General features: G+C 45.4%; 1 protein-coding gene across 1 annotated transcript in view; it reads left to right on the top strand.

The window, feature by feature from the left end:
• FKBP9 (FK506 binding protein 9) overlaps positions 1-10,775 on the top strand; it is a 29,454-nt gene that overhangs the window by 11,729 nt on the left and 6,950 nt on the right. The window contains 3 exon segments of the mRNA XM_006912052.3: positions 9-176; positions 5,067-5,212; positions 8,041-8,227. Coding sequence (XP_006912114.1) covers positions 9-176; positions 5,067-5,212; positions 8,041-8,227 — 501 coding nt within the window.

The following is a 10,775-nucleotide window of genomic DNA, read 5'->3' on the forward strand; positions in this document are numbered from 1 at the left end:
CTGGGCAGGCCTCTCGTGTTTGATGTTGCGTTGTTGGACCTTCATAACCCCAAGGATGGCATTTCCATTGAGAATAAGGTAGTACCTGAAAACTGTGAGCGGCGAAGTCAGAGTGGGGACTTCCTCAGGTATCATTATAATGGCACACTTCTGGACGGCACCTTCTTTGATTCCAGGTGAGGAAATGGTCGGAGCCTTCACTCACCAGAATGTCTTATTAAAGATACACTACTGGCTGGACCGCGATCTAAATACTCTGTCAATGCTGACTTGGAGTTGGTATTTTCATCCAATCCAGGTTTATGTTTTCTGATACCGAATTCCTTCAGAGGGTAGTAGAACTGTCTCCTTGCGGCCTGTGGGAGCTGAATCTGCAGGTCAACAGGAGAGGCTCACTCTAGATGCCTACCATTCCCCTATACAGTGCTCAGCTATCTAAGCATTAAACCCAGCTATGGCATCCAAGATGGGAAGTGGCCAGAGGGGAGGTCCAGGCTGTAGGAGAACAGACTTGGTACCAGGAGACCTGGGTTCTAATCCTTGTGCGTGGCCCACTGGCTGTGTGACTTTGGATAGCATTTGACCTTCCTGAGCTTCAGATTTTTTACCTGTGATTAGCACCTTTCTCAAAGAGATGGTTAGATTAAAGAGATAAGGTAGATGAAAGTGCTCTGCAAAGTTTAAAGGCTTATCTTCTGGGGTGGGAGTGAGTGGTTGGAGGCATTCAGCTTCCTTCCTGCTGCGCAGAGGCTTATTAGCCATCCTCTGCTGTTATTCATAGTTGTGTTGTGTTTATAAGGCTTAGCCTGCAGGTGGCTGGGGCATGCCTGGTGTTTGGTATGTCTCCCTCCTTAAGTGGCACGTGTTGTTTGGAAACTACTGTAGAGCAAACAAATTGTGACAGCAGTCTACCTGTCTCTCTGAGGTAATAGACTTCAAGTCAATTTAGTCACTGAGACACATTACAGAAGAATTTTTATATGGTATTATTTTATTTGAATAATTCATTTTCCTACCCCTAGGATCTCTTCTTTTAAATTTTTCCTTTGATATTTTGGGAAAAGGTAATAGTCACATGGTTCAAAATTAAAGTATTCATTGAGATATTTTGTACCACCTGTCCCTGCCTACCTCACAATCCCCCGTGGACACTTAGAGGTAACCACTTTTATTAATAAGTTTCTTTTTTCATTCTTCTGGTGTGTGGATTTTTTCTATTGCACATATAAGCAAATATAAATGTTGTCTTATTTTTTCCCCTTTGTAGTATATAGCTTATAGAATATAATGTAGAGTGTGTATACTGTATATTTTGCTTCTTGCTTTTTTCCACCTTGGAATTTTTCCATATTCATGCATAGAAAGGAATCATTGACTTTTTTATGTCTGTCTAGTGTTTTATTGGGTGAATATGCCATATTTATTTAACCATTTCCTATTGATGAACATTTGAATTGTTTTCACTCGTTTTCTATTACCAAAATCTCCAGAAAGAGAGAGAGAGAGAGAGAGAGAGAGAGAGAGTGTGTGTGTGTGTGTGTGTGTGTGTATTATTCCTCGTCACGTATGAACTTGGTTCTATCCTTTATTCCCTGGAATATTTCAAATTGAAGGACCATTTTTCTAGCAGATACCAGATTTTTCCCCCATATTAATGGAATCACAGTTTTCTTATGTTTCAAACAGGTTTTTATCTTAGTACATTAGGATTTAGCCTGTTCTAACAGCTAAATAATATTCTGTTGTATAGATTTGCCTTAATTTAGGTAATCATTCTCTGTTGTTTTCTACCTTTTGACTTTCTAGGGATGGTTGCAGTAATTATTTTTGTAGCTAAATTTTAAAGTATATGATTAATTGTTTCCTTGGGATAGATTTCTAGAAGAATCTCTGGATCAGGTTTTGTGTATTTTTATAGCTTTTGACATTCACTACAAAGTTGTCCTCAAGCAAGGTTTTCCATCACTGTCTAGGAGTGCCCCATTTCCTGGAAACTTGGTAACGCTGAGTATCATTTAAAAATAATCTTTGCTAATTTAAAGATGAAAAATGGAAACCTATAGCTTTAATCTGAATTTCTTTGATTGCTATTAAGGTTAAAATTCTTTCAAATATTTATTGACTATTAGGATATCTTCTTTTGTGATTTACCTGTTTATGTCTTTTGCCTGTTTTTATGTTGAGGGTACTGGTATTTATCTTTTCTTATTGAGTTGAAGACTCTATACCAGGGGTCCCCACCCCCTATGCCACAGACCTGTAAATGTTCTTGGCCTGTTAGGAACGGGGCTGCACAGCAGGAGACGAGCTGCAGGTGAGCTAGTGAAGTTTCATCTGTATCTGCAGCGGCTCCCCAGCTCTAGCATCACCGCCTCAGCTCCACCTCAGATCATTAGGTGTTAGATTCTCACAGGAGCACCCGTCTGGTGCCAAAAAGGTTGGGGAGCACTGCTCTATACATTAAAGATTTTAACCCTTTTATGGTTGTATATTGTTGAAAGCATGTCCCCTATTTATTTACATTTTAATTTTGGTCATTGTGATTTTTGACCTATTTAAATGTAAACTTTTTATGTTGTTAAATACATTCCACTCCTCTTTTATGGCTTCCTTTATTCTTATATATTCTATTTTTGGTGACTTGCTAAAGAGTCTGTCCCTTCCCCTAGAGTATATAAACATTTGCCTGTATTTTCCTCATACCCTTTGAATGTTTTTTTTTTTACCCTGTAAAATATTCTTTATTAGAATTTTTATTTTATGAAGTGTTATGTTGTTTTGTAAAATGAAACAATATAAAGATATATAATAAAATGTAATACTTTCTCATCAACCCGTCTATTCTCACTGCCCAGGATAAATATTAATAACCTTTCAGTCTCTCCCCATACTTATAAATGCTTTCATGTTTAAATCTTCAGTCCATCTGGAATTTGTTTTGGTATTCAGTGTGACAATAAGGACCTAACTATTTTTTCCAGATGGTCAGCTAGTGTGTCCAACACCCATTATTAAATAACTGGTTTTTTTTTTCCTTACTCATCTAAAATCTGACTTTTATTGTGTACCAAATTTTTAAATATACTTTTGGGTCTTTTCTCATTGGTCTAGCTGTTCCCGGGCCACTATCATGTCTTTATTGTAGTTTTTTAATTTATATGATAGAGAGTATTCTTTTTCTTGTTTTAAACATTATTTTCTAAGTGCTACATTGACATGGTTTCAAATCCTAGAAGTATAAAAAGGTAAACAATAAAGAATTTCCCCCCTATTCTTGTCCCTCAGACATCCAGTTCTACTTTTCACAGGGAACCAGTGTTAAGAATTTCACAGGTCTTCCGTATATACACAGTGAAATACGTGTCCCCTTGTTTTAAAGTTTTACAGGAATGAGAGCTTGCTATATGCTGTGCCTTCAGAACGGTATTCTTGATCATTTCTTTTTCCAAATGAATTTTAGAGTCCCCTGCTCCCCTGTACACACCACTCAGGTTTTGATTGGGATTGTTTTAAAGTTCGTAAATTAGTTTGGGGGACATCGACAACTTTATAATTCTCAGCTTTCCCATGGGGAACACGATGGTTTTCCATTTATTTAAGTCTTCTTAAGAAGTTATTTAAAATTCTCCATACTTAGAGCCCAGCCTGTCCCTCCAGCCTCTGCTGAAGCTCTTTCCTGCCTCCAGCCTCTGCCCTCTCTTACCCCAGTGCTCTTCCCTCGTGCTGGTCCCCATATCCCTGGGTCCGCTCCCCCCCCAACCACACGGAACCTTTGCTGACTATTCCAGCTGGTGGCTCTTCCCTCCTCTAAGGCGCCTGCCATCTCTCCCACTGTCTGGTGTCCCTTTATAAGGGATCCCATCCTGCAGGTACCCTCCTCTTCCCCAAATGGCTAGCGGTGAGCCGCTCTTTGCTGATGCTCGCCACGCACCCGCTGGAGAAGCAGCAACGTGGGGAACGTGGGAGGTTGGAGAGCCAAGCCTGCCCTTCCTTAGCCGCCGTGTTCCCATCCTGGTCTTCCTGGCCCCTGAGGGGGGATGGGGTCTGAAGCTGCTCAATGCTCCTGCTCCACAGGCTTCTCCAGGAGGGTTGTGCAGATAATCTGCTTCCCGGGTGAGGAGAGTCATCTGTTACCATCATTTCTTCACGCCCCTTGGCTTTGTGGTGTCTGAGGGGTGTTGAGAAGGAAGAGCCTGTCACAATTTTGCCATCTCCTCACTCAGCTGGCTGCCTTCTCTGAGGCAGTCATCCTTTGGCTGTATTTGATGAGGTCATGGTGAAAGTGACCGGCTCCTTCAGGCCAGGCTCTGTACCAGGTGGGGGTGGGGGATCGGTGCACATCACTGTGGTTCACAGTTGGGTAGTAGACGTGGCAGATGAAGTTTTATTATTTTACTCTGGAATCATCAGGCTTTGGGGAATCATTTCTTATTCTCACCAAACCCAGAGTATTCGGTCTCAATTGGCAGTTTACGCAGAGGCTGGATCTCTCCACCGAGCGGAATGCTTGGGCCTCCTGCCATTGGCATTTGAGAAACCCAAGTACTCACCAGAAGGTAGCTTGGTGAGCGGGCATTGCAGTAGGGAGAACTCATCCAGGCCTTGGTGGAGACTGCGGAGTTAGCTGGCTCTTGGTATATGTGCGTTTTTCCGGCAGTCCAAATATCTGTGTGCCACATGTACAGCTGTTCTCCCCTTTGGATACTGGGGACATTGTCCTTGGACACATTCTTCATTGCTGGTAGGGGCTGATTTTTGATGATTTTTCATTAACTTGACGCGGTTACGGGCATATGGTCCAACTTACAGTAGCTCCATTCTCATGGTTGTTCCCTGTCACCGCATCCCATTCAGGACCTGACCTAACCAGAAGGCTGGAGGCCTGTCGCTGGCAGCGCGGTGCTGGCTTCTCGTTCTCTGTTTCAGAGGAGCGTGTCGTGGCTGTGTCCCCAGGGTCTGAGGCTCACCCTCTTCCGGGGTGCCAGGCCTCCGTGTTCCCGCGGGCTCGCCGTGCCGACTTCTGCTGCGGTGCCTCTGCTGAGGGACCTCGTGCGTTTCTTTTCCAGCTACTCCAGGAACCGCACCTTTGACACGTACATCGGGCAGGGCTACGTGATCGCTGGCATGGATGAAGGTTTGCTCGGTGTGTGCATTGGCGAGAAGCGGAGGATCGTGGTCCCGCCTCACCTGGGGTATGGCGAGGAAGGGCGAGGTGAGTGTGGCCGCCTTCTTCAGGCTGAACTAAGGAAGCAGCACCAACCAGGCTGGGTCCAAGCCACCCGGGCTTCTGGGAGCCAAGATGGGTTCCAGCTTCAGCCTCGAAGGCCCAAACAGCTTTAGTTTCTAGAGATGCTCTGTTGCCCCCACCTTGTCCCCTCTGCCCGTTTTCCTTTTCCTGTTGAAAAACTTTTAAACCTACACCAAATTTGAAAGAACAGTACAGTGAACTTGTAGTTTGACCAGTTGTTAACGTCGTGCTGTATTTATTTTCTCTCTCAGCGTATAAATTAAAATTTGTTGTTGAGCCATTCGAATTACAAAGCCCCCTTTTTGGGTGTTTGGTTTTTAACACCTTTACTGTGGCGTAAGTTATATACCAGAAAATTCACCCATTTTAAGTATGCAATTCTGACTTTTAGTGACCATCACCCTACTCCAGCTTCAGAACATTTTCGTCACCCTAATAGCAAACTCTCTTTTAAAAATTACGCAAATAATACCTGTTCACTTTATTAAAAGAAAATACAGATAACCAAAGAAAACAGAAATCTCCCATAATCCCAGTTCCCAGGAATAAACATTGTCATGTGGCGGAAGAGTGACCTCAAAAGGCGTCCATGTCCTGTCCCCGCAAACCTGTGACATGTTACTTTATAGGCTACAAGGGACTTTGCAGATGTGATTGAGATAAGGATCTCGAGGTGGGGAGATTATCATGGGTCATTCCCGTGGCCTTGACGTCTCACAAGAGTAAGAGGGAAGCAGGAGGCCGTAGAGAGGAGAAGATGCTATTAGGCTGCTGACTTAGACTATGGAAGAAGGGGCCACAAGCCAAGGAACGCGGGTGGCCTTGAGAAGCTGGAAAAGGCAAGGAAACAAATTCTCCCCAGAAGCCTCCAAAAGGAGCTCATCCCTGCCAACACCTCGAATTTAGACTTCCAGAGTCCTGAGAATACATTTGTGTTGGTTTAAACAACCAAGTTTGTGGTAATTTACTATGGCAGTAATAGAAAATTAATACCACCCCAAACCGAATACTCTTCTATACTTTAGAGTGTTGCGAATCTGTGTAGGTAAAAGGAAATACACACCCACCTACCCTAATAAGTACTGAAAAAAAAATCAGGATCATTCACATACGGTACTTTGTAATTTCTCTCTTCACCTAATTTTCTGTGAACAACTTTCTATGCCAACAGGCCTTTTTAACCGTTGCATAGGATTCCCAGCCATATTTCCTTTCTTAATTATGTTTTCCCTCGTGCACCATTTTTTGCTAGCTTCTTAGGCATAGTCGAGGCAGTATTTATTTCTCGTTTGTTTTCTTTTTGCTGATGGGATTCTGATTGGCCAGGCTGGCTGTACAACTTCATTTTGTTAACCCTCTTCAGACTGCTATTGATATGTCATATTTGGCATTTCCCCAGTAGGGTTTGTCCAGAGGATCTAAGAAATATCAGGTCGTTTGGAGATGAAGGTATGCTGTAGAGAAACACTTTCCCCCACTGACTCAAATTTCTGATTGGTAAAGCCACAACAGCTCATACGTAGCTTAAGACATAGTTGATTGGCCTCACTTTGTGTCTTGTTGATTTAGTTTCTTGATGCTTCATTTTGTATCGTGTAAAATTCTACTTCCAGCCAAATACATACAGAAATAGAAAACTACTTTCTGAGTATCCACGTTGGGCTATGCCCTCAGGACTAAGCTTCCTTTCTCTAAAAAGAACGTATTGATGGAAAACATTTGCTTAAATGATTTTTCTCCTTTTGGCTTCCTATCAAGAATGAGACAGCTCTGCAGAGAATTATATAAGGCTCTGGAAAGCATCCGAAGACTCATAAATTTTCTGGGCATGAGGCTGCTTTATCCCGAATCATACGTTGCCATGGGGGAGGGGCGCCCTGACGCGTAACCCCCAGGTGCTTCCGTGCAGAGTGCACCTCTGTCCTCTTTGTGAGGTGTGATGGGACCTCATGTTAACCCCCGAGGGCCTGACCTGAGGAGGGTGTCGGGACACAGAGGACGTTTGTGGTTCCTCACCACACAGCACGGGGCCAGGCGCACAGTCAACGCTCAGCGAAGATTTGCGGAAGGGACGAAATGCTGGGCTCCCCATGGGATTCGCAGGCTCCATTCTTAGCATTTCGTTCTGGTGCCACTGTTTGCCCCACAAGGTTGCTGCGGAGATTTAATGAGAGAATATGGACGAAAAATACTTCTGTAAACTGTAAAGTATTATGCAGATGTGGGGTGATGTTTTCAAAAGTGGAGAAAATGGAAGAGGAAAGTATATTAATAGTTTTGGGTGGAAAGAACCAATAGGATGTGTCGTAAAGGCATTTGTGCACGCTGCTGCACCGTCTCAGCAGGGGTGTGTGGGGGCCAGTTTGGGCTCCGTATCATTCCCCAAGGAGTTTTTGTTGGTTTTGTTTCTCTTGCAGAATGATAGGGCACCAGAGCGATTTTCACTCTACAGCTGATTTTTCTCATCTCACCTCTTACGTCTGGTAGGAGTTGGGGCAAGTCTTACTTTGGCTGGGCTTTAGTTTTCTCATCTGTGATGAACTTGTCCTGTAAATCGTTCAGTCTCAATCCCATGGGGGCAGTAGCGCATCGTCTTGAATTGCAGTCCGAACTGTGCTCCTCATGGGCTACGTGACCCTGGGCGAATCTGTGCCTCAGTTTCCCCATGTATGAAATGAGGGTTAGGTTGTTTCACTCTCGCAGTATCCCCCAGGGTTTCAAGCTGGGCACCCGTGTTCCTCACTGGTGACGCCTGGAGGGCGCCCTCGTGAATTCCTGTGTCTGTCTTTTAGGGAACATCCCTGGCTCGGCCGTGCTGGTGTTTGACATCCACGTGATCGACTTCCACAACCCCGCGGACTCCATCAGCGTCACCTCCCACTACAAGCCCCCCGACTGCTCGGTGCTGAGCAAGAAGGGGGATTACCTCAAGTACCACTACAACGCCTCGCTTCTGGACGGGACCCTGCTGGACTCCACGTAAGGGCGGCCAGGAATGGTGGGGGGCGGGCCCGGGGGACAGCAGCCGTGTGTTCCCAGGAGTCTCCTTTCCTTCTCCTCAGATACTGGTCGAGAGCTCTCATCTCCATGGTCCCCCCGCCGCCCGCCCCGTCCCGACATAGCTGAACCCCACATCCCCGTTCAGGTGAACGGTCTCCCCATGCTCCTGGGAAATTGTCTTTCAGGAAAACAAATCTTATAACTGATATCTTTAAAAACTAACCCACAGATAAAGTGCAGACTCCGGAGTCTGGCTCATCAGGCCCATTCTGCCTTCCCAGCATCACCTGCTGGGACCCACCTTCCACCTCCCAGGGATGCGGTGTGCAGTGGTGCAGGATGTGCACAGCTCCCACCTTTCCTCCGGCCGACTTCGGCCCTGGCTTCGATGTCCTCCCTTTCCTCAGAATCTTTTCTTATTTCTCAGGCAGAATCAACCATTCCTACTTTTGTAGTCTCGTAATATTTTATGTATTTATTACCTGCTTGTTATTTTTGTTTCTATTTCTTTTGCTGATCTGACGACCTTAGTGACACCCGACGTGTTTATTCATATTTTTTATTCCTTACATCCAGCCCAGAGCCTAGCACGAAGGGAGCATGTTATAAATGTTAATTGAGATGCATCTGAAAACATATTAGTAGTAATCAGTAGTATAAACTAGTATCACGGAGGCTAGAGCTTTGCTTCTTATGTATATCTGAAACTTCAGATGTGCCTGTAAGTTAATACAATGTTCTCTTCTTTGGAGAAGAAACATTTCTAGCCTTTCTTATATCTCCATGTAAGCACATTCATTTTTATACTGAGCCTGACTTAGACTCCTAAGTTTGGGCCTGGGGAGAAAGAAGGGCTTCCTATCAAGAAGTATGTGCGGCTGCGTTTATTCTAGATGGGGCGGGCCTGCTCTCCCTTCTACAAGTCCCTCTGCCTTCTGGCGACAGTGTGGCTGGGCAGAGCAGGGCATAGAGAGAGCCCCAAGGACATACTCTGGACAGCATTCTCTCCGCTGCTGTGAGATCCTGTGTACTGATGCATTTGGCATTATTTCATCACATCCAAAATGTGTCGATTATTAGGAGCATCATTTTATGAATCTCTAAGGAAGTAAAAATGCTGCCCCAAATAATGACGTGCTGTCAACAGTAAAATGCATCCCAATTGCAGAGATGTTAAAATGTGAAAAAAAACAGGCCTTATGGAATCAATGAAATATGTACCAGCTTCTGGGGCAAAGATTTACAGGGACGTGACTTAGAACAGACCTCCCTGTACTAATATCAGAAGCTTGTGGAGGGCAGTGGGGAGGCAGCGTGGCTTCTAGGTGTTTTGGGGACTGAGTGAGTTTATGCGTGTGAAAATGGTCCATAAGTTTAGAACAGTCTAAGTTCGAGGGCTTACTGTTGTCACTCTTGCTAATGTTCATATTTTTGTCAGGTGCTCCTACAGCCGTGGAAAGGGAAAGGAGGGCGTGGAGCAAAGGATGTCCTGCACGGGGCTCAGGATATGCTTCTCCTGTGGGGTGGGGAGAAGCAGCCTCCCAGCCTTCTGGTGTGTGTGTGGTGGGTTCACGACCTTCTTACAGAGCATCTGGGAGCCCCGTGATGCTCCTTCTTCTTATCATAGATTCCATTCTGTACCCTGAGAGTCATTTGTGTTCTGTGTATAGGCAGCGTCCCTGCTGGACTTTTCTGGGTGTGAGTTTCAGAATAATAGGATAATGGGAAGCGTGGCGGGCGTCTGCCCACCTGTGTGTCGGGGAGGAGCCCCTTGTGGAAGGTCGGACTTGCTCCAACTCTGAGCCCCGTGTGGACTCTAATGAGGCAGGTGCTGCTGGCTGTTGACAGGATAAGAGGGACCGTGGGTGGGGAGCCAGAGAGGGCAGCCACAGGCAGGAAGCAGGAAGCTTGCGAAGGATGGGAAGCCGGGAAGGAATGCACGGAAGGATTGAGGAGAATGTCTGAGAGCAAGACTGGCAGAAAAAAAATAAATAAAGGATGACCCAAAGAAAAAGAATTAGTGGGGTCTTCGGACGTGACACATGAAAACAGATTGTTTCCTTGGAAAATATTCTTCATGTGTGTTTAAATTGGCCTCAGAGAGGAAGAATAAAGATTTGTTGTTTGATACGTAAATGAGTTCTTGAATATTCTGTAAGACTTTGAAACCCAGTAGTCCCATGGGTAGTCCCCGATGGCCCCTGGAAAAAAACAGTGTGAAGGCACCTCTGTGCTCCTGACAAAGGGGGGCTTGTGTGGGGGATGGGGCAGAGGACACTCCCCCGCCCCCTGCAGGCCTCGGGCCAAGGGTCCTGTGCCAGCGCTGGCTTTATTTTATTCAGTTGCACTCCAGGTGGGACAAATGCAAACCTTGTTTGTCTCTGCCGGCCCCAGAGAACCAGCCTGGCCCTGGGAACCAGATAGGGCAGGGAGAGAGCTGGCAACCCCGGGGCCGGCTGGGAAGACGGGGCTGTTCCCCCCGTGGAGACACTGGAGAGGCTTTTCTCCCTTGACATTGCAAACCATT

Source organism: Pteropus alecto, unplaced genomic scaffold (genome assembly GCF_000325575.1).
Source record: "Pteropus alecto unplaced genomic scaffold, ASM32557v1 scaffold21, whole genome shotgun sequence".
NCBI lineage: Eukaryota > Metazoa > Chordata > Mammalia > Chiroptera > Pteropodidae > Pteropus > Pteropus alecto.